Source organism: Hemicordylus capensis, chromosome 3 (genome assembly GCF_027244095.1).
Source record: "Hemicordylus capensis ecotype Gifberg chromosome 3, rHemCap1.1.pri, whole genome shotgun sequence".
Classification (NCBI taxonomy): Eukaryota; Metazoa; Chordata; class Lepidosauria; order Squamata; family Cordylidae; genus Hemicordylus; species Hemicordylus capensis.
Window position 1 is genome coordinate 250,025,353 of NC_069659.1, and position 24,960 is coordinate 250,050,312.

At 44.5% G+C, this 24,960-nt stretch overlaps 1 protein-coding gene across 4 annotated transcripts in view; it reads right to left on the reverse strand.

The window, feature by feature from the left end:
- Positions 1-24,960, reverse strand: part of ADGRA1 (adhesion G protein-coupled receptor A1) — a 676,883-nt gene that overhangs the window by 435,026 nt on the left and 216,897 nt on the right. The window contains exon 1 of one of the 4 annotated variants that reach the window (XM_053309871.1): positions 23,662-23,765. The exons of the other annotated variants lie outside the window; for them this stretch is intronic. Within the exon in view, the coding sequence (XP_053165846.1) occupies positions 23,662-23,729 (68 nt within the window). The 5' untranslated portion in view covers positions 23,730-23,765. Of the gene's footprint in view, positions 1-23,661; positions 23,766-24,960 lie in introns of those variants that run through there. 4 annotated transcript variants of the gene reach the window in all.

Consider the following 24,960-nt stretch of genomic DNA (forward strand, 5'->3'; position numbering starts at 1 on the left):
CTATAACCTTAGCAGTCAGCACCATAAGCAATATTGAACAGCCGAGGTTCTAAGTAAGCAAGAAGCTACTCATCTAATTTCAGAGCTCATTCCTCTCACATTATTCAGATATGGGAGGATTTAACGGCCGTTCCCTTCCTCCAGTTCTGTGAGGGCCCCAAACACCTATCTGTATATTATACACTGAGATGTGAATCTTCCTTTTTTTCTCAAAGGCTCATTGAAGAATGCAGGATTTATTTTATTTATTTTATTTTACTGAACACATTTGTATACTGCCCAAAACTTACGTTTCTGAGTGGCTTACAACAAAATAAAAACAGAAAGTAAAACATTAGTTAAAACAAAAACAAAAAGTTTAAAACATTTTAAAATCAAATACAAAAAAATAATGTTAGTCAGGGCCACACAACTTTGGCCCTCCTGCAGATGTTGGACTACAACTCCCAATACCTTGACTATTGGCCGCTGGGGATGATGGGAGTTGTAGTCCAAAAACAGTTGGCGGGCCAAGGTTGTGTGACCCTGTTGTAAGTAAATAGAATTTTAAAATGTGGGGTTTGTGTGTTGAACCTCTTTACAATATTCCTGTCCCACTACCAACCACCAATGAATCTCCCAACATTTAGCTTCAATTAATATGAGAGAAGGAGCAAAATGTCTGTTTGTCCACTTGCATTTCCATATATTTTATTGTTCTTAATTTGATTTTAACATTATAAGTTGCCTTAGTGCGTTTTAGAACATATACGTGGTATATAAACAACCAAACAAAACCAGCATTCTAGAAACACCCTCCTCCCCCAATTAATGCTTTATTTCTCCGAAGCAATGAGTTAACCCTAGATCTATATTGCTGAAGTGAAAAGCAGAATGCCTTAGTGCAGTCATGTCAGTGAACAAGGTCACAGTTCCATTAACAGAGCAGCCATCAAGAACAACAGATAGATCATGCCAGGAATATTCCAAAGGTCTTCAAGTCTGACTATCTTAATTAGTCCACTGTTACCCCTGCTAACTTGGCAAAGAGGCAACTTTTAACATGGTGATTCTCTTTATTTAGCAGGGGGGAGAACAACTGGCCCTATCAACCCACAGCACAGTACCTCCAGTGATTGTTGCTGGTGTCTGTCTTATGTTTCTTTTTAGATTGTAAGCCCTTTGTGAACAGGGATCCATTTTATTTATTTATTATTTCTCTGTGTAAACCACCCTGAGCCATTTTTTGGAAGGGCGGTATAGAAAGCGAATGAATGAATGAATTTCTGCACCTGTCGTCGTTTCCAATGGACAAGTGTGCTGCAGCCCAGGCACTGTTTTAACTCATTTTGCAACTGCCATCATGCAACAGCAGCAACCCCTGCGAGTCCATAATACCAGCGTTCTGCTGCACAGAATAAGCCCCCAAAGCAGCTTCAGAGTCAGCCAAATGGCAGCCTGTGCCCAGCCCTGCCCAGAAGCCCTTTTAGTGATGCCCCATGCACATGACATCATGCCCATGGGGGCATGGCTTGGGCTTCGGAGAGCCTGAGCGAGCTCTTCCTCCAACCATTTGAGGCAGCGTTTGCTGCCTGAAGTGACTGGAGGGAGAGCTCACTTGGGCTCTCCAGAGCTCAGGCCATGCTCCCGTGTGTGTGACATCACTTGCAAAGGTGGTGTGGCCTGAGCTCTCCCCCAGTCGTTTCAGGCAGTGCTTGCTGCCTGACAGCATTTATTTATCTTTCTCTCCCTTGCTGGAGGGAGAAAAGGGGAAATAAAGGCTGTCAGGCAACAAACACTGCCTGAAATGGACAGGGGAGAGCTTACTCAGGGTTCTCCAGAGCCTGGGTGTGGGTGAACAAGAGCTTGGGGGTGTCCAGAGCTCAAGGCCACACACCCATGCACATGATGTCACATGCATGGGGGCGTTCGGCAGCCTTTTCCATTGGTGGACCAGGTTCTTTGAACCCGTCCACACAATGGTGACTCTGCCCCTGCCCAACAGGTCCCTAACACCAGTATTCTGCTGCATGGAATGTTGGCTGCTGTCTCTACAGGATCTGTTTCCTCAGAAAACCATAGACCAATCTATACATGTATTTCTAGGCCAGTGCAATACAGAAAATCTGACATGTGTTCTGCATTATGAGTTGGATCTCTTATTAGATGAGATAAATTTCCATTATTTGTTACTATCATAATTAATCTTTTCATATATGCCTCTTTAAAGAACTTACACGTGCATTAGTGTCTTTTAAAAAAAAGAATACTGAACACTTTTGAAGATAGTATTTTTGATACACAGTATTGCTGCAGAACTACAGTTGTCCACCTAGAATAAATCTAGATGATCTACTACATCTTCTTTTCCATTATGCTCATCCACACTCTGAATTGTCTCTACTCTTTTGACCTATGTTTGCCTCATGTTACCTCAATTTTTCCCCCAGCTGACTTGAGGGAAGGAAAGCCTACAGTAGCAGAGTATGAAGCTATTGAGAAAACAGCAGCAAGATTGAGGTCTGATTTAAATGTGTTGGGCAGGCAAGAACAACATAGCTGTACAGCATTGCAAGCATCCGATATCTCACAGGACCCTCAGCTGCTACACATACAATCTCGGCATCCAGTACAATATTCACCTGACTACATATACCTGGTGTGCTAACAATGTAAGTGTAGGCACAGCAATCCCATTTATACAAGGTGCCAGGCAGAGGCACTCTTACCTCTGGAATTCGGGGCCAAAATCCAAGCCTCCACATGCCCTGGGGGCCCCCAAATCCTCTTTAGTCTGTCCTAGGTGGTGTGGTTACCACGCTGCAGCACCGGCCTGCTCTGTGCCAGGCAGCTGAGTGTGACTGTGACCTGTGCCAGGTGCTTCAGAGACAGAGGGGAGAGCGAGGAAAGAAATATGTGGGATGGGAATCTGTTAAGTTTTGTGTTGAAATGTTTCTGCTAATGCGTATTTGCACAACTATACCGGTTTTATATTCTTACATTCTTGTGAGTGCAACTGAACCCACATGTTAAAAATACTACCTGTGTCATGGTATGTGTGTGTACGTGTGTAGGGGGATAATGCCTAACTTGTAGGGGCAGGACCTCCAAAGGTCTTTAGGTCCAGGCTCTAAAATTACCTAGGTGCATCTCTGGTGCCAGCTCTGTACAATACAGCACAGGTAAGTCCTTCTTGCTCACCTAGTATCATGTTTAAATCAGGCCTGAAATCCCTGATGGTAGAGTCTGAAAAAGAAGTGAATACTATAATGTATTTCCACTAATAATATCACTAGTCATATTCTCATAGAATGTTCTGATTAGATAGCAGTTATTCATTGGTGTACATCACAAAAGATGTACATATTTACTTAAACACTTTTGACAAGATATTGCACACAGCAGCCCCACTTTGCTACTGGAACAAACGGCTTCCAGGTTATTATATGCGATGCCATTATATTTCATGAAATAATCACAGTAATTCCCATGGGGTGATGATGAGACAAGAGCTGCAGTTTTAGAGCCGAGCTAAAAATGCTGGAACTGTTTGAATAACCCTTTAAAAATAGAAGGCAGGAGGCACAAGTGGCTTTTGTTTACTTAGCAGTAATCCCTGTAATTAAATACTTGCCTACAAAAGCAAAGCCAATAAATATCTTAAACATGTATTCAGAATTTTCTAGGTTCTTTGTCAGCATGAGTCCCTTCACTATAGCAGCACAAGCAGAGGTTTCTGCCATAGCACCTAATGCAACACCTTAAGCATAGCCAGTAAGCAACAGAGGCAGACAGAACCCAACACAGGCCCCATATATAATTCCCCTAAGATCCAAATATTATTTTTTTTATTAAGAGAAACCGTTCTCTCTCATCAATGAAACGTTCCTTAGAAGGGCCATTCATGCTACTGCAACAAAGTTTGCAATCATATTTCTGATTATACAACAGTATCTTGGTTTGTCTGAATTCATTGTCCAATAACTGAAGACATTATGCCAATTTGACCCTGGCAACAAAAATCGTACTGTAACATCTAGCAAAAGTCAGTGTCTGTCATTATGAGTCAAACAGTACAATCCTAAGCAAGCTTTCTCAGAAGAAACCACTCTAAGTTCAATGGGGTATACTCCCTGGCAAGAGTATTCAGGAATGCAGCCAAAACCTTGGTTCATTATCATCCTCAATGTTGACGTTATTCAAACTTGCCCTTTCTTCTCAGTTTCAACTCTTTGAAAATGTGAAAAAAGGAACGGAAGAACTGCCTTAGATCCAGCTAGAAAGATTATTCATAGGCAGAACCTAGCAGGGATGAACAGCATGAACAAATTAACAAAAGCTATACATAACATCTTATTGTTTTCTAACAAGGTAATCAGAGCAGTTTTGTTGGAAAATTCAGAAAGAGCAGGAGTTACAAGAAATAACAATAGCAAAAGTATGAGAAGTGACCCAGCCCTCTTCACAGACTCAGAGCTCCCATATTTATTCATTCAAATGCTCAAACATTCCGTTGTATAATACAAAATTATTTATGCTTGTTGAACTCCTGGAAAGAATACTGTAGTGTGTTTGTGATCATTATCTTATCCTTGTAGGAATCTATGCTTCAACTTTAACCAGTATAAGTTTATTTTCTTTTGGCAGTCCCATGTTATTCATTCAATGTAAACAGCAACTCTAGCCCAGTTCTCGTAAATTTCAAAAATCTAAAACTGTGCGGCCAGTTTTAGTTTTGTCCAGAATAACTATGAAAGTATCATATATTTAGCCAACCTTCATGGAAAATTCCCAGCTGCTCACAGAAGGAACTTCTGCATTCTGACTCCATTAATGCTTCAGGTACTCAGGCTGGAAGTCCTTTCATTAACAAGGACAATTGTTTTTCAGTGAGAGAAAATTCCAGTTAGCTTTCAGTGCCTATTCACTTAAATACAGGTGTGCCTTTGAGCAACTAATGGTTCATGAATGTTTATCTGATGCCTCTACCAAATTTTAATCAAGGTATGGTACATCTCATTGAGGCTGTTCTTATGATTAGCCAAAATTGAAAGCCAAGCCCAGTCGTGGCTGATCATCAGAACGCCCAGGAGCCGTGCAGCTCCCAGCAGCAAACCCACTTTGGGAGACCGCCTTTAAAATGAGGTTAAGGGAGCAAGTGCTCCCTTAGCCTCATAGCTCCCTTAGTGCTGGCAGACTGCAGGGCTCCCAGCCGGTGTAGGTGGAATCCTCATTATGCACCACACAATCGTGCAATGCATTATGGAATTTTGGGGGGCTGAGATGAAGCATCTCAGCCCCCGAGCCTCTGCACTGCTGCAATGATCCCCAAGAGAGATCATCTGCAGGGAGGTAAGTGCAAGCAGTCTTCCTCCCCGCTCTCCTTTGAGCCCTTTCTCACTGATCATGAAAAAGGGCTCTTAGTTTTCTCCCACAGGGAGAAAAAGAACTCTAGCATCATGCCACTTTTTGATTTTGCGTGTAACGTGTATGGAATCTCTAGATATAAATCTTCATATGTAGTACTATTTCTAAGTGTATGTGTGCCATAATTGGGACTCTAAGTGGTGCTTATGAGAAGGTCATTTTGTGCAAATGCTCCTGAGCCATTGACTGGAAAACAAAGTACTTACAAAGAATATAGAAGCTGACCCTCCCTGCTCTACTGCAAAGCTGGTGGAAAGCTCCACTGTGTTCATTTTGTACACAAGAAATTTGTGTGATATGCCAAGAGAGCACATAGTTAGAGGAAAGAGGAATATTCCTCAAAATTCCTCTTTTGGAGGAAAGAGGAACACTCTTGTGGACAAGATCCTGGGCAGTATGTGGGCAACACTGTGCACTCTTGACCCTTGCCTTTTGTAGCTAATAAAATCTACCAGGGAGGGTACAGGCAGATGGTTGGATATAACCAATGCTTCATTAAGGGAGAGTAAGATTCCATCATGCTTCAAGGAGGCTTAAATAATGTAAGACCATTATTTTAAAAGTCCTCCTTTGATCCCTCCAACCTGGACAACTATAGACTTGTTTCTATTCCTCCCTTTCTGGGCAAGGTGATAGAGTGCATTGTAGCATCCCAGCTGTAGAAGGTCTTGCATGATATGGATTATCTAGACTGCTTTCAATCTGGCTTCCATCCTAGACATGGGACTGGAACTGCCTTGCTCACTCTAGTGGATGACCTGTACTGGGAGCTTGATGTGTCCTTGTTGGTTCTGCTGGACTTCTCAGCAGCTTTTGATACCATCAACCATGGCATTCTACTGGATCACCTCTCGAGTATAGGAACTGGAGGTATTGCTTTGGAGTAACTTTGGTCCTTTCTTGGGGGAAGGGTCCAGATGGTAATGCCGGAGATTACTGCTGCTTGGCTCTTTGGCCATTGGCCTGTGGGATCCTGCAGGTTTTGGTTTTTACCCTCATGCTGTTTTGGCCCATTTTGGGGCTGTTCTGGCCCTTTCCCCAGTGTCGGTGGCTATTATGGAGGCTGCTGCGCATGATCCCTGGTTATTTGCATGACTGGGTCATGACACAGGCCATGGAAATGGCCAGGGAGCACGTGTGGCAACCTCCAAAATGGCCCCTGACACTTGGAAAAGGACTGAAACAGCCCTTGCAGGCCCGAGAGGAGGCCGGTGGTAGGGGGAGGGAGACTAAGACCTCCTGCAGCTGCACCAGCACTCCTGAGGCTGCTGGACCCACATGCAGACTAAAAAACCTTTTTTAAAAAAGTTTAGAATCCCCAAACCAGCCCTAAGCCATCTGGGGGGGTTCGACTTGAGGTATGGCTGAGCTGGAACAGTTTGATGGTGAACCAGCTCAACCTTGAGCTGGTTCACACATCCCTACTGTGGAATGCTCTCCCAGTGGGCATCAACTCCTCAGGCTCCATCAGAGTTTTTAGAAAGCAAGTGAAATCCAGTGAAAGCAAGTGAAATATAAAACAACACTTTTAAATGAGTGTTGTTTTTGTTGCTGCTGCTCAGTATTTCATGGTCTCATTCTTTATGTTTTTAAAACTTTTAATTAGATTTGTTTTTTTATATTCCAACTTAATATTTTTATTGTGTAACTGTTTTGTTTTATATTGTTTTAAACGTTTTGTAAACCACCTTGAGATTGTTTTAATTAAAGGTGGTATAGAAATCTAACAATAAATACACACATACATAAAATAAGATCAATAAATCGATGGCCAGTGAAAAAGCAAGGCTGCAGGAGAGAGAAGAGGAAAGACAACATCTGCTCCCAGGTAGACCCCAGGGTGTGAGACTGGGTGCCTGCCTGTTTGCTTGTCCAGCTTGTCCTGCTGCCCCCCTGTCTGTTATGTGCCCCCCAGGACTGGTTGCCGTGCTGAGGTGAGGCCTTGCAGGATTGGGGCCGGGGAGGGGGATGACTTTGCAGTTTCCTGCATTCCAGCTGCCTAGAGCTGCCTGCTCAGGGCTATATAGGCTTCTGCCAGTGGCGGTGGGCCCGCCACTGGTGGGGTCGCTACCAAAGGGGTGACACCAAAGGACGTCACCTCTTTGGGGGAGTCACTTCGGGGTACAGCGAGGACGAGGGCCAGGTCTCTTGGCCTAGGTATTTGTATGGGGGGGGGCATTTAATAGTGGAGATTCAGTTTTAATGTGTCCTGGGTGAGATAATCTTAGAATGTGTCTGGGCTTAACTGGAGATGGGGAGACAGGGGGCGTGTCCACTGACTGTGGGGCGGCCATTCCGGTCGTGGTGAGGAATAGAAGTAACGTTGGCAGGTCAGCGGGCCGTTACAGGGGAAGGGGATTTGGAAATCTAATAGCTGTTTCCCCTTCCGGCTGTCCTGCCAGCTCTTTGACCTTGGGGAGCAGTGCCGATCATCCTTGGAACCTCACCTTGCTCCTCTGTAATGCCAGGTCAGTCCAGAACAAATCAGAAACCATCCATGATTTGATTCTGGATGAAGGTGCCGACCTGGTATGTATTACAGAGACCTGGCTGGGGGAAGCTGGGGGCCCAGTGTGGTCCCGGCTTCTTCATCCAGGCTACTCTGTTGAGGAGCGGGTGAGGGACTGTGGGTGGGGAGGTGTAGTGGCTGTGGTCTATAAGAATAACCTTTCCCTTACCAGGATCCCTGTTAGAGTGTCGGACCATATCGAATGTGTGTACTTAAGTCTGGGGACCAGGGATAGACTGGGACTTCTGTTGGCGTACCGATCGCCCCGTTGCTCAACAGGGTACCTAACTGAGCTGACAGACTTGGTCTCGGACTTGGTGTTGGAGTGCCCCAGGCTTGTGGTGCTGGGGGACTTCAATGTTCACTTTGGGACCAATTTGTCCGGGGCAGCTCAGGAGTTCATAGCGGCCATGTCTATGACTATGGGCCTATCTCAAGTGGTCTTGGGACCGACGCACATTGCAGGTCACATGCTTGATTTGGTCTTTCACACTGATCAGGGTGGTGTTCTGTGGGTGAGGACTCCTGTGATCTCCCCATTGTCATGGATGGACCACCATCTGGTTAAGGTTGGACTCACAGTCACACGCCACCTTTGCAGGGGCGAGGGACCTATTAGGATGTTCCGCCCGAGAAGGTTATTGGATCCAATAGGATTTCAAGAAGCCTTGGAGGGATTTAGTGTTGGCTCTGCTGGCGATCCTGATGATGCCCTGGTGGAGAACTGGAACAGCAAACTCACCAGGGCAGTAGACACGATCGCTCCTAAGCGTCCTCTCCGACCCGCTTCAAAATTGGCCCCTTGGTATACAGAAGAACTACAGGGGCTGAATCAGCGAGGTATACGACTGGAGCGCAAGTGGAGAAAGACTCGGCTTGAATCCGACAGATTGCAACATAGAGCTCATTTGAAGACCTATGCTCAGGCGATACATGTGGCAAAGAAGCAATTCTTTTCTGCCTGTATTGCATCTACAAGCTCACGTCTGGCGGAGTTGTTCAGGGTTGTGAGAGGGCTAGTATGTGCCCCTCCTCCCTTGAATCAGAATCTGGAACCATCGATTACTTGCTGTGATGTGTTTAATAAATTCTTTGTGGGGGGGAAATCTCTCTTATTCGGGCTGACTTAGACTCTGTCTCCACAATTACTTTAGTGTCTGATGTGGAGGTATCCAGTGACTCCTCTTGTGTGATTAGGCTGGATCGGTTCCAGTTTGTGACTCCTGAGGATGTGGACAAGCTGATTGGAATGGTGCGGCCTACCACCTGTTCTCTTGACCCTTGTCCAACATGGCTTATATTATCTGGCAGGGGGGTTGTTGTAGAAGGCCTAGTAGAGATTATAAATGCGTCTCTGAGGGAAGGTAGGATGCCTCCTTGTCTTAAGGAGGCAATTATTTGACCGCTTCTGAAGAAGCCTACCCTGGATCACTCGGACTTGAACAACTACAGGCCTGTCTCCAACCTTCCGTGGCTGGGCAAAGTAATTGAGAGAGTGGTGGCCTCCCCGCTCCAGACAGTCTTGGATGAAACTGATTATCTTGACCCATTTCAAACTGGCTTTCAGGCTGGCTATGGGGTGGAGACTGCTTTGGTCAGCCTGATGGATGATCTCCAATTGGCAATTGACAGAGGAATTGTGACTCTGTTGGTACTCCTGGATCTCTCGGTGGCTGTCGATACTATCGACCATAGTAACCATCTGGAGTGTCTGAGGGGGTTGGGAGTTGGAGGCACTGCTTTGCAGTGGTTCCACTCCTACCACTCGGGCAGGTTCCAGATGGTGTCCCTTGGAGACTGCTGTTCTTCAAAATCTGAACTTTTGTATGGTGTTCCCCAGGGCTCCATACTGTCTCCAGTGTTCTTTAATATCTACATGAAACCGCTGGGAGAGATCATCAGGAGATTTGGTGCAGGGTGCTACCAGTATGCTGATGACACCTAAATCTATTTCTCCATGTCAGCATCATCGGGAGAGGGCATAGACTCCCTAAATGCCTGCCTGGAGTTGGTGATGGGCTGGATGAGGGATAACAAACTGAGACTAAATCCGGCTAAGACGGAGGTACTCATTGTGTGGGGTTGGAACTCAAGAGATGATTTTGATCTGCCGGTTCTGGATGGGGTCACACTTCCCCAGAAGGAACAGGTACGCAGTCTAGGGGTGCTTCTGGATCCAAGCCTCTCCCTGGTGACACTTCTGGCCACCGCCTCAACCTGCGACTTCTATCAGCTTCGGCTGATACGCCAGCTGTGTCCGTTTCTTGAGATGAATGACCTCAAAACAGTGGTACATCTGCTGGTAACCTCCAGACTGGATTACTGTAATGCACTCTATGTGGGGCTGCCCTTGTACGTAGTCCGGAAACTACAGCTGGTCCAGAATGCGGCAGCCAGGCTGGTCTCTGGGTCATCTTGGGGAGACCATATAACTCCTCTATTGAAGGAGTTACACTGGCTGCTGATATGTTTCTGGGGAAAATACAAGGTGCTGGTTATAACCTATAAAGCCCTAAACAGTTTGGGCCCTGGGTATTTAAGGGAACGCCTTCTTCTGCATGAACCCCACTGCCCACTGAGATCTGCTTGAGAGGTCCGTCTGCAGCTGCCACCGGCTCGTCTGGTGGCCACTCAGGGACGGGCCTTCTCTGCTGCTGCCCCGAGGCTTTGGAATGCTCTCCCTAGTGAAATAAGAGTCTCCCCATCTCTGACAGCTTTTAAAAAGTCTTTTAAAACACATTTCTTCACCCAGGCTTTTAATTAATGTTGTTTTAATGGTTTTAATGCTGTTTTAAAATATTATTTTAAAATTTTTAAATTGTTGTAATGTGTCCCCCCCCCCTTTTTTTGTCTTAACGGATGTTTTACTTTGTTTTTATTCTGTTGTAAACTACCCAGAGACATAAGTTTTGGGCGGTATAGAAATGTTTTAATAAATAAATAAAATAAAATAAACAAAAATATTTCAAACAGCCCAGGGACAGAAGGAGTTCTGCTGTGTTGGCACTAATGAAGTGGATATTAAAGGGACATTGGAGGTGATATGCATTATTACATCATTATGCAGGCTATGCGATCTCCAACTGCCTGAGGCCAGGTAGCCACCATGAAGAACATGCACTTTGGAAGGAAAAAGAAAGGTACCAAAGCAACAGCTGATCAAGGATGCAAAGAAGCTGTATAAAGCAGTGAAAAGGGTGAGTATGGGGTTCAGGTAACACTGTGAACCCCAATACTTTACTTTCACAGTGGAAGTATTCACTTATGAAAATCTGGTTCAGCACTAGTGCAGTCTATGTAGTTTACAGCTGCTCACCTTATTGTAATATAAACTGCCATCAAGGGTGTGTACGTAGTTCTATGGTGAATTGGCTAAAGTAAAGTCTGCAGCACCAGAAGAAATTACTTGAAGCCAGGTAGACTGGAGAGAGGAAGGCTTCATCAGGGACCTGGGCTGGACAAGGGGCCAGAGAACCTGGTTAAAACTGTTGATGGCTGGCATCAAGAAACCTAACAAGCTTGTACCTGTATATATGTGTGACCACTGGGAAGGAAATGGTCTAGAAAATCTGCAGTTAAGTCATTCCATGCTTAAAGTTAAATCTGGGTTCCTGTAGCTAGCCACTGTTCCTTTGCATCTCTCAATGGCTTTCAATACCATTGACCATGGTATCCTTTTGGCAAAAGTAAAGTTGTGGTGTCGGTGTTAACTCCTGGTGACCACAGAGCCATGTGGTTGTCTTTGGTAGAATACAGGAGTGGCTTTCCATTGCCATCTCCCGCACAGTATGAGATGATGCCTTTCAGCATCTTCCTATATCGCTGCTGCCCAATATAGGTGTTTCCCATAGTCTGGGAAACATACCAGAAGTGATTCGAACCAGCAACCTCTTGCTCCCTAGGTAAGTCACTTCCCCACTGCGCTATTAGGCGGCATCCTTTTGGATAGGTTGGCCAAATTGGGTGTGAGAAGCACTGCTGGGAGGTGTTTTCATTCCTACCTCAAGGCCAGTTCCCAAATGGTGATGCTAGGGTTACTGCTCAACCCCTTGGCAGTTATGCTGTGGGGTTCTACAAGGTTCCATTCTTTCTCCTATGCTGTTTAATATCTACATGAAACTGCTGGCAGAGGTCATCCAGAGATTCGGCCTGAGGTGTCATCTGTATGTAGATGACACTCAGTTGGATGCCTCTTTTTCATCAGACGCAGGTGATGCAGTGACTGTCCTGAATCAGTGCCTGGATGCAGTAATGGACTGGATGAGAGTGAACAAGCTGAGATTCAATCCAGACAAGACAGAAGCACGGCTGGTTGGTGGTTCCTCTGCCCTGGTGAATGATGTTTAGCCTGTTCTAGATGGGGTTGCACTCCCCCTGAAGGACCAGGTTTGCAGTTTGGGGGTGCTCATTGATCGAGCATTGTCACTAGAAGTTCAAAGTGGTCTCTGTGGCTTAGGGCACCTTTTATCAGCTTTGGCCGATATCAGCTTTGGCTGATACAGGGGCGTATCTAGGGTAGGGCAGGCAGGGCACGTGCCCCGGGCACCACCTGAAGGGGGGCACCATTTTTAAAAATTAAAAAATAATAAAAAGTGGCCACCGAAAACAAAATGGCCACCACACATGCTCAAATGGCCTCTGTGAGGCCCTAGGCCATGTCAGGCCTCACAGAGGCCATTTGAGTATGCATGGTGGCCATTTTGTTTTCAGTGGCCATTAAAAAAATATTTTTAAAAACGGCCACCGCACATGCTCAAATGGTCCCTGCGAGGCTCTAGAGGCCAGCAGGGGGAGGGGGAACTTTTGCAGATCCCCGCCACAGCCTTTAGGAAGCCCCCTGAAGGGGCTACAGGTATTTTATTTTATTTTAAATTAATATATATAAGTCACTGTACACATATTTAGTTTGGCACTATGTACAGAGAATCAGGGTTTGTGAATACTGAGCTGAAGCTTATGAGCTAGGATTGTATTCATTTGCTCTTACTTTGCTTCTTGTGATAAGTGAGTTAAGTAAGTCTTAATAATATGGCTATTAATGGTGAGTTTGTCTTTGAATCAGTGTGAAATCCTTATTATTAAGGCCACTGGGAGTTTCTTGCTCTCTTTCTTTCATTTTAACTGTATTTCTGAAATACTAGAATATATTCCAGGCAGTGACACAGTTTACTCTGCATATCCTTTAATTATTTTCAGAGTATCTGGGAAAAGTCAAGTTCTCCATTTATTTTTAAAACGTATGTAACAGTGATGCTACAATGCATAGTAGAGAATTAGACAGGCACTTCTGTTTAGTTTTCCAAGTACACCTCCACACAGTATTTGGGTATTTCATGAGCCCCAGCATACTGAAATTTGTAGTTTTCCAGCATTTTTTGGTCTGGCTACATCCACTGCTAAATAGTTTTTGAAATAGTAAAAGATTAATGAGCTTGACTTGTATTTTTCAGCCGATATTATGGTAAAGGCATCTGAAAGATGGGTGTCAGATGTCTGGATGGGGGTGCAATTTCAGTGTTTGTCCTAGGCGCTATTTTCCCTAGATACGCCTCTGCCGATACGCCAACTGTGACCTTACCTGAACAGAGATAGATTGGCACAGTTACTCATGCTCTGGTAACCTCTCGCTTAGATTACTGCAAGGCACTGTACATAGGACTGCATTTGAAAATGGTCCGGAAACTGCAGCTGGTACAAAATAGGGCTGCAAGGTTATTAACTGGGACTGGACATTTTGAGCCTATTACACCAGTGCTTCATCAGCTGCACTGGATCCCAATCTGTTTCCGGGCCCAATTAAGTGCTGTTTCCAGGCCCAATTAAGTGCTGGTTTTAACCTTTAAAGCCCTAAATGGCTTGGAACCGGGTTACCTGAGAGAGTGCCTTGCCCCATATATCCCAATTTGGACCCTAGAACTTTGGGGGCCCTCCTCAAGGTGCCCCTGCCAAATGAGGTGAGGTGGGTGGTTACTAGAGAGAGGGCCTTTTTGGTGGTAGCACCCCATTAATGGAATAACTTCCCCAGTGAAGTTCACCTGGCTTCATCACTTTGCTCTTTTAGATGCCAGGAGGTTTTATGGACAGGACTTTCCACCCGAATCCAATCCTGATTGGAGTGTGCCAGTTCATATATTCACTAGATTTAATCTGACCTCCCTACAGGCTTTCAGGGACCAGGACAGACAGGACTTTGATTCTCCCCGAATGGAGGCTGTGAATTCTGGATTAGCCTGTTATGTCCAGGGTAAAAAAAATCCTCTATTTCCAGCAGCTTTTGAAAAAAGCTCCAGGGCTCCTGCTTTCTCCGAAGGTGTTGATGGAGGTGCTGATGGTTATGTGAATGGTCCATCTAATCCCTCAAATTAAAATGCCTTGAATCTGCTCTGAAGCAGATTCGCTCTTCAGATATCCCAAGGCATAGAGCCATGTGTGGAAAACCTCCACGTAAAGATGTTTTTATTCACCAAGGGCTTTTAAACTTTGATTTTCAAATTTGATTTTTAACTGATTTTAAATGAGTTTTTAAATTGCTTTGTTTTTTATTTTGTATTTGCTCCCCTGCCCACCGCTTCTAGGTCTGTTATGATTTAATGTGTTACGCGTTTTTATTTCATGCTTTAATGCTGTGTTGTGAACCAGCCAGAGAACAATTTGTTATGAGGCAGCTAACAAAGTTTATTATTATTTATATTATTATTAGAATCTAGATATTTTAATACTATATCATTATTCTGTATATAGTTATCCTTTCATTCTAAAAAGATATATTTATGAAATAAAACAATGCTTTTTAGTTTAAATATACCTTTTTTCTTTAATCCTTTGCTATAGCTAAGGCCACTCTATCAAAGGGAATTGAAAAGGCTTATTATTCAGAGTTTAGGAATAATTGGTGGCAGTGGGATTGTAAGTAGAAGGGATCCATTTTATAAAAGGAACTTCTACAAATAGTTGATGAGGTGATACGCCTAAGGGAGTCATCACAAGTGCCAGTTCACTTAACAGAACAGTTCGAGCTCTGTATTACTGCCTACTAGATGCAGAATCCTCTGAGAGCAAATTGGAGCATGAACTGATCAGCCCACCTTTCTGACCTACTTCTCCTACTGCAGTAGAAGCATGGGCGTAATTATGATCAGGCAAGGGGAGACAGTTGTCTCGTGGCCCCGCTATCTCAAGGTAGCGGGACCAAGAGACACTTCACATGACTCCCCATTGCCCGCGCCCATTGCCCGCTTGCCCAGCCTGGTAATTTAAAAAAAAAATTTTTTTTTTAACATTTTTGTTGCTGCATGGCCGAGGGGTGAGCCAGGAGTAGCCCTTTATTCTTCCACACCACCACCACCCAGCAGCAGCAATCTGACTCCAAGAGGCAGTGATGCAGCCTGCCATTCGGCCCTGGCCGCGTCTCTTCCCAACTGCGAGGCATGCCTGCGCAGAGGAAAGAGCATCGCAAATATATGGGGGCCCATTTTAAAATCTCATCTCTGGGCCTACTCCAACCTTGTTACACCCCTGAGCAGGAGAATGAAGCTGGACAAGGTCCCAATCAGGATGGAAGACCAAATTCATTCCCTTTTCTATCCCTCTCCGGATAGGAGAAATTCCCATTCTGTCAGTATTCAAGAAGACAGAAGTCTAGTTTTCCTCCTGCTTCTGTCTCCCTGCATAATACCAAAATGAGTCCTTGGCAGGAACCTGGGCTTTCGTTTTGATTTGCTCACTCAAAAATTGCCCACACATGAAGCACACAAACAGCCAGAAAATGGCAAGTGAAAGTCATAGCAGAGTTCATTTGCACATCTTGTGCATGTCATCTGTTTAACCTTTTGTACTACAGAGTCTACTGTGGTATGCCAGCTGGAATAAAAATATGCATGCATTAAGATTTGGCTGTCTGAAAACCTCACCTTTTAATTATCCTGTTTAATAGTACCAACAGCTCCATTACCAAGTCTGTTACACATGTACTCATAGTATCACAAATATATTTTCTAAGTCAAGAAAACAAATCTTAGCACATTTCACAAGGAACTAATTTATGCCTATGAAAGGCTATGAAACTGTTATGGCTATAACAGTTCCATAAGAAAAATGCAGCATGATTTTAAACTATTATGTACAGAAACAGAAAAGCAGTTAGTCAATGCCAAAACGCATCTGGAAAAATTGTCCATCACGCCTCATCAAGGACATCTGGCTTTTTGATTTTTGGAATGACTTTCAATCTCACAGGACATTTGACTGAAGATTGTTCCCAGAAAATTTTGAATTATATACTGCCCACAACCTTGGCACTTGCTGGATGTGCATGTTCTGGTGATTATTATTGCACAGTGGTGCAGTATACATTTAACTCAACAAGCTTTTTCTATCTAAATCCCTTTGCAGAGAGAAACATGACAGCGCTAATTTGGCACAGATTATTAGAACACTCTGTCACTTCTATTTCTTATTTTTACAGTAAAATTGTATGCGTTTATTTTAGTATAATGCCCGTTTTTAAAATCACAAGTGCACATGCTTGATCACTTACAATGGGTGCCTGCCATTGTACAGAAAGAGTTCACTTTAAATTGTTTTGGACAGTTTGTATGTTCATTAAAGCTTTATGCAAGTTCATATCAATGTTCTGAGTTAAATAAGGAAACCAGAGCAATTTTGGTTGCATATTTACATGTTTTCCCCAAAAGCAATTGCTGAGCTTGGCAAAACCATTTGGTACTAATTACACCAAGCACTAGCAGAGGCTGGGCCACACACACAGCACTGAAAGTGGCCAAGCACAGCAAAAAAGGAGGGAAAGGCAGTATTTTGAACCATTTTTACCGAGCCATTTTATGCAGTATGATCTGGAGTGGTGGGGAGTAACTAACATTTATGGTTTAGTATCATTTTGGCAGAGAATTCTGAGTTGAGTACCAATGATGTGTCATTTGTGGTGTGGGTGTACACATCTGGCCGTGTGACCTGAAAATAAATCAAACCCAAATTACTGTTATATGAAGCTACATTAAGTCAGATCATGCTGTAACAATCACAATGTTTATATCAAGGTTGCACAGCTGCAAAAATATTGTTGGAAAATTTATTGGAAAGTTAGTAATAAAGTAAAATGTAAGGGAGACCTATTATAACTACTTGCTTTACAGCACAACAATTTTAATGAAACGTGGACAGGGGTAATAATAATGTAATGGAGTAATTCAGAATGAACAACTTTGTCATAGGAAACTGGTTTGGGATTTTAAAAAGAAGTTGTCAAAACATACAAATTATTTCCTAACAGCTGATAGCATATATGTTACCAAGTACATTAAATCAAACATAATCCACAGGGCTATAAGCCATAAACATTGGTTGACATTAGAGGTGTTACGCATGAATCAATTTTTGTGATTCAAGCTCAAAGCAAATAGCAAAAAAATCAAATTGATTCATCAAGAACAACTGGGTTGGCAGGCTGTCTCAACGAATCAGCCTCTAATCACTCAAACCAATTTGAGTGATTCAACCATTATTTTGAGGCCTGTTTTCGGGGGGAAATGGCCTTAGAATGGCGCTTTTTGCCTGGGAGAGATGGTCTACCAATTGAGATTGGCGGGTAGACCAGCCCTCCACTCCAGACTTGGCACATCTGCTCACTTCTGAGGACTTGTCTACCCAGATAGACCAGCCCTCTGAGGCAGGCTGGTGCGCTATGTCTTGAGTGGAGGGCTGCTCTCTCTGCCGACTTTAATTGGTAGACCAGTTCTCTCAGGAAAAAGCACAGTTTTGAGGCCCATTTTTCTGGCAAAACACGCCTCAAAATGGCATTCAAATCACTTGAATCGGTTTGGGTCAAATCAGGGGTGATTCTCCTTGACGCCAAATTGGGCCCTCTATTTTGAGGGTTATTCGTTTTGGTGTCAAATTTACAAATCACCCGCGATTTGACACAAATCAATTTGAAGGTGAATCAAATTGCACACATCTAGTTGACATCCAGACCTATCTGGATGAACATCCAGGCATTAGGGATGTGCGAACAGGTTCAAATTTGAACCAGGGTGGTTCGAAGGTTCGAATTTGAACCAAACTAGCCATCAGATTCGAGCTGCAGGTTCGAATTCGAACCGAAACAGGGGGTAGTTCGATTAGAACCGTTTTGAACTGGTTAGAACTGGTTTGGACATCCAAAAATTGGTAGGATGGTAGCTGGCACCCAGGGGTACCTGCCACCCAAACCCGAAAGTAATCGGACACTTGCACGATTTTTTATGAATTTTGAAAATTATTTTTATTTTTTCTCATAGGGTATGATGGGACTCGAACCAGTCCATTATACCTTATTGTGGAGCACCCATGGGTGCCAACAACCACCCAAACCCTGAAGCAATCAGACAGTACTATGATTTTTTATGAATATTTGAGATATTTTCAATTATTTTTCTCATAGAGTATAATGGGACCAGAACCAGTCCATATCCCCTTTTGTGGAGCACCTAGGGGCACAAAAGCGGGGTGGGTGGTAGACAGATGGGGTGCCTACCACCCACAAAACCCCAAGGCAATTGGACACTCCTCCGATTATTGGTGAATTGTTAAAGTATTTTTGAATTCCTCATAGAAAATAATTAGGATTGCAGCAAATGTATAGCTTCACGTCGGGGGAAAAGGGGTGTCGTAGAGCGGAGTGTGGTGGGTGGTAGTTCCTAGGGTGGGCAAGGAAGCTATCAGAATTATTTGAAAGGAATTGGGCAAAGGGCTGGTTTTTAAGTGATTTTTGAAGTTTATGTGTCTTTAAGGTTAGCAATGAGAGTGGATTCATGGTTTGTCATTGAAAATCTTATATGCTACCAAAGAATCTACACTCAGAACACTTCAGAAACAACAAAACCCTGTACCCCCATGGGTTAGCAACCTCTTTGCACTAGATCACCACTCACTCTGGGCCACCCCAGCACCCCACAAGTGGCTTTAAGGTTTTTCTCCATAGGGAAGAATGGAGGTTTCAGCAGCCCCATAACTGCACTTGGGGGGTGCTGGGGTGGCCCAGAGCGAGGGTGCCAACCACCTCCATGGGTTGCTAAGATGTTGCAGTTAATTTGGAAATCTAGTCTGAGACAATTTCTTTTTGGAAATGAATGCTGAAGCAAGCAATGCATATTCAAGAGAGGGAGTGCAGTTTATGAGACTAGCTGTTTATTGAGGGCTGAGGTGCAATGAGCATAGAAGACTGTGCATATTGGGATGCAGTTCCTTTGGGGAGCAAGGTGCAGTGCTACATAGTATATCATTACACTATTACTGTGAAGTACTTCAGGGATGCAATATGAGAGAAAAAGGATAACTGGCAATGCTATATTCCGGCATTGTTTATGTGCCCTCCAAGAACTGGTGCCATAGGCCTGCCAAGTGGACAGGGATGACCCTGGCCTTCAGTATATAAGCTATATACTCAATTTGACATATAGCTTATGTGCCTGCCTGCGGAAGTAAGTAGCTCTTTGTATCTGGTCCCAAAAATTGACTTCAGTGCTAATACTTCTAAACCAATAATTGTCCAACTGCTGAGATAGAAATGTGCATGGAAATATTGTCACAGAAACGAATTTTAGTTGAGTTCGTGGGCAATGCCACATCCAAGTTTCCTGTTCCTAGCTAGTTTTGACCACCTGGATTCCACCTACTTGGGACACTTTTTTGTTGGAGCCTGTTTCTTTGCCTTCACTGATTCATTTGACCCTCCACCTGTTGCCCCACCTGCCCTTACCCTCATCTTCTTTCTTTGCCTCCTACCTCCTTTGCCTTCCTTTCTTTGGTCCTCAGATGGTCCTTGTATCTCTTCCTGAGACTCCTCCTTCCTTCATTCCTAGGCTACTTGCTTCACCTAATTTAATTTTCTGTTTGCTTTAAATAGGCTTCTGTTCCTATTTATATGCTTTTAATTCCCCTCAGCAAAAGTTGTTCTATGCCATTTATAAATGACTGTTTGAAGAAACATATTGGGACTGTTCACATGACCAGCCCTAACCAGGCTTACACAGCCCTTCCCAGGCAGGGCTGGTCGTGTGGAGCTCCAGGATTTGACTGATCCTGGCACTCCACCATTGGCTAGCCTGGGTTTTCTCCCCCACTGGGTAGCCTGGTTGATTGGCAGCACGGACTGCCATCAGCCCCATTCAGGCTGCCGGCAGCCCATGCTACCATAGTAGGAAGGAGAAGAAGGAGCGCCCTGGCCTCTAGAATGACTGCAATGCAACTTATGAGAAGTGCAAAGAATTGTGGGCTTCCTGGAGACTATTATTATTTCTTGTTTGCACAGTCAGATAGGTGTTATTGACTGGTTTGTTTTATACAGACATCGAGTCCTTCCCAAGGACCTGGGATGGCTGAATTTTATTGTCAATGGTTATAGATATCGTCGCAGAATATAGGCTGTTCCCAGTAAAGCTGCTTTTTGTAATTGGCTGATGGTGATTTCTGTGGCCCCTATGGTGTTGAGGTGCTCTTCAAGGTGTTTTGGAATTGCACCTAGAGTGCCAATTACCACTGGGAGTATTTTGGTCTTTTTCTGCCACAGCCTATCAATTTCAATTTGTAGATCTTTGTATTTTGTGATTTTTTCTATTTCTTTTTCTTCTATTCTGCTATCCCCTGGTATTGCTATGTCGATTATTTTAACTTGTTTTTCTTTCTCCTCGACTACAGTTATATCTGGTGTATTGTGTGGCAGATGTTTGTCTGTTTGTAGTCGGAAGTCCCATAAGATTTTTACATCTTCATTTTCTTCAACTTTTTCAATTTTATGGTCCCACCAATTGTTGGCGACAGGTAGCTTGTATTTTTTGCAGATGTTCCAGTGTGTCATCCCTGCTACCTTGTCATGCCTTTGTTTGTAGTCAGTCTGTGCAATCTTTTTACAACAGCTGATCAGGTGGTCCACTGTTTCATCTGCTTCTTTACAAAGGCGGCACTTGCTGTTTGTTGTGGATTTTTCGACTTTTGCTCTTATTGCATTTGTTCTTAGTGCCTGTTCTTGTGCAGCCAGTATTAAACCCTCTGTTTCTTTCTTCAAGTTGCCATTCTTAAGCCATTGCAAGGTCTTGGTGATGTCTGATTTTCCACTTATATTGTGTAAATATTGACCATGCAGGGGCTTATTTCTCCATTTTTCTGCTCGGTTCTTGACTTGTTCTTTCTTGTAGGCCTGTTTTGTTTCATTGGTGTTGAATAGTTTTGCGTTCTTGACCATTTTAAGTGCATCTTCTTCACTGTCATATATTCTTCAAGGCCTCTTTTCTCCTCCTCTACTGTTTGATGGACTTGCAGCATTCCTCTTCCACCTGAGCTGCGAGGGAGGCAGAGCCTATCTACATCACTGCGGGGGTGCAGAGCATGATTGATGGTCATGATTTTCCTGGTCTTACGATCTAGCGTCTCTAGCTCTGCCTGGGTCCAGTCTATTATTCCTGCAGTGTATCTAATAATAATAATAATAATAATAATTATTATTATTATTATTATTATTATTAATTTGATTTCTATATCGCCTTTCCAGAAATGGCTCAGGGTGGTTTACACAGAGAAATAATAAATAAATAAATAAGATGGCTCCCTGTCCCCAAAAGGCTTACATTCTAAAAACAAAAAACAAGATAGACACCAGCAACAGTCACTGGAGACACTGTGCTGGGGGTGGATAGGGCCAGTTACTCTCCCCCTGCTAAATAAAGAGAATCACCACGGTAAAAGGTGCCTCTTTGCCAAATTAGCAAGGGATTCTAGGCTTCTTTCCTCTGACCCCTCTTTCACCATGCCTCTTTCTGCAGCGGCAATCATGTGGGAGTTTGGTACAAGACAATCCTGCCTTCTCCCTGCCCTCCCCAGCCCAAGCCCTATGGGTCGTGTGAACAGAGGCGTAACTAGGGAAAACGGCGCCCAGGGCAAGCACTGAAATTGCGCCCCCCCCGCCGCGCCCCCCCCCACGGCCCCCCCAACATCCATCTGACTGACACGTAATCTACTCTTCCACCAGTGCCTGCCTATGCTCACATTCTGCCTGGTACAGAAAGTGATCCTCTATAAACACAAACTCAGCTATCTGGCCTCAAGCCACACCCCTGTGATTAGGGCTATTACAAAATATCTGTGTATTCAGGAGGCCATGCAATTTTGAAGGTACACCATAAATTCAATTATTAATTTATCTGAAAGTTATGCTTGTTAATCTGTTTGAGCAACAATTAGAAGCCACTGTTGCTAAAAGAGATTTGAATGTGTTTTTATTTTAACTTTTTATATTATTCATTAGATAGCACTCTACGTGTAGGTATTTCTTCATAGTAGTCACTTAATACTTCCTCCATCTGTATGCCTTTCACTAAGTGACAGTGAAATGAGAAAAGCTACAGTAAGTGAAAGTAGGAGGCAGGTGTAGGAGTAGTATTGGGAGTCATTGTAAATTCTTCTTGGAGAAGGCGCTGCCAGTCTGTGAAGACAATAGTGAGCTAGATAAACCAATGGTCTGACTCAGTATATGGCAGCTTCCTATGTTCCTATGTTCTTTTTAAGTAGCCAGATATCTGGATGACAGCAGTATTCCATTAAATTTCATGGCAATTACTGTCTTTAATAAACACAGTGTTAGTAGCACTAAATCCCCACTCACTGCCATACAATCACTGCAAAGTGTAACCCTGTACTCTTTATGAATACTTCAGCCTGTGTTTAAAGCAACAAAATCACTTTCTGGGGAAATGCATCTAGCAGCAATCAGTACACATCATATTAAAACCAAGATATACTGAGCAGCACCTTCATAATTTTTAGTGACACATTTTGGGTTATAGTGGATAGATTGCAGGTTTGTATGTGCATTAACTTGTGCCAGTTATGGCTAAAGAACAATCTTAAAGCCCCACAATAACTAAACCACAAAGAGACATTTGTTAATACAGGTCACATACCACTTTGTTTCCATATGTAGTTGCTTGAATATATCAATGACAAGGACACTGATATAGTAAAATAATATGAAGCCTTATAGTAAAATGATATATTTAGCTCTTATTAACTATAGTTAATGGCGGGCTATGAACTGAAGCCCTCATAAACACTGCCACCGCCCCCCCACCTTACTCCACAGTCTTACCACACTCAGCTTAGCCAGTGGAATAAACATCTATCTTCTGCCCACAGAAAGCAAGACAAGTGATATTTTTTAATGCTTTCCAAGCATTTAAGTTCCAGAACATGCAAGCCAGTAAAGTTTGGAGTGCTCCCCCTAGATTTATTCGAGTTTCTAAGTGCTTTTACAAATCACTGGCTGAGCTTATTTTAACCATTGCTCATGAGGTCTTAGCCCCGGTGCCTGTTTTTCATGGCAAAGCTCAGCCAAGAACAAATGAAATTAAACAGAATGCCTTGGAGCATACACAGAGAGCATTTGATCTGGAACTCAAAAATGTGTAATGCTCCCTTCCTTCTGTCCTTTACGAAGCTTCTGAAAACGTATCTATTTTGCCAGGCTTTTTATTTTTAGTGTGGGGGTGGGTGGGTTGTGTTGGTTTTTTTTGTTTGTTTATGGCTGCTCCAACAAATGCAAACACGGTTCTGCAGCAGGCAGGCTCCCTGCTTCTGCCCCCTTTCCCGCCTTTTCGCAGAAGATTTGGGAATCTAGACAGCGGGGAGCGGGTAGGTTGCTCCCTCCGCCAGCCCCTGTGCGGAATACATAGGGGCGCCGCCAGGGCTCCCTTACTTACTGCTCCTGGACTGGGCTTTGCCTCCGAGCGAGCAGCTTCTCTCTCCTGCCACTTGCTGAGCTCTTCATCCTACGGGAGGCTGTCCCTGCGCGCCCACCACCGAGCCGCCCTCAGCCCGCCATGCAACGGGCGGGAGAGCAAACGAGGAGCAGAGCGCGGCTGAGGAGGGGCGCGCGCCACGAGAGGATGGGGGACTGGTGGGGAACGCCACAGCTGGAGGGCTCTCAGCGTTCCCGCCACCTTGTCTTGTCTCCCGACGCGCCCAGGCAACCCTCACTTCCGGCTTCCATGCAACTTCCCCCCACATACAGAGTGGCTGCATTCTGCCACTCTGTATGCGGGAGGAAGTCGCATGGAAGCCGGAAGTGAGGGTTGCCTGGGCGCCGCGGCGCGTTTTTTACATTAAAAACAGTTTTTTTAAAAAAAATTGGGATCGGCAGGGGTCATGGCAGCGCCCCCCACGTGACCAGCAAAGATGGCGCTGGGGGCACGTGCCCCCCCTGCCCCCCTATCGTTACGCCTTTGCGTGTGAATGACCCCTGTAAAAGTGTAAAAGTGAAAGTACTTTTGCAGACCGGCAGGGAAACGGGTGGCGGGGAGATGTCCTCCCGCCCCCTTCCCTGCTGGGCTGCAAAAGACTTTAGGACGGCTTCTGCGCACGCACGCACAGAAGCCTCCCTAAAGTCTTTTGCAGCCTAGCAGGGAAGGGGGCGGGAGGACATCTCCCCGCCGCCCGCCCGCTTCTGAAGAGTTATCGGTCGGGGGCCTGGGGCGAGATTTAAGGGGGCGGGAGGGGGCTTCAAGGCAGCAGCAGGGGGCTGGGGCTTCAAGGGGGTGGCCATTTTTTTGATCGGAACAGTCAGCCATCGGAACAGTCAGCCATCGTCGGAGGAGCCATCGGAGGAGCAATTTTTTCAATAATTACGGCGGCAGAGTGTGGAAAGCGCGGGAGGGGTAAGTAAAGCCCCCCCCCCTTAATGGAACCCCCCACCCCAGTGCTGGACCGCAGCTCCGCGGTTCCGTGCACACCCCTACCAAACGGGGTTAGCGGAGCACTCACTCCACTAACCTCATTTAAGGGGAAGGGTACTTTTGGTGGTTTGCTGCCGGGAGCTGCACAGCTCCCGTGGCAGCAGACAACCAGGGGAAATAGGGCTAGGCTCCCTTAGCCCAATTTTTCCTGGTTATGAGAATAGCTTCATAGTCTAGTACGAACCTGATTTAAGGCAAACAAGTTGAGTCTTCTCAAAAGTTGATCTCAAGAGTCTAAATTCATTGTTTCTCTTGGGGACGATATGG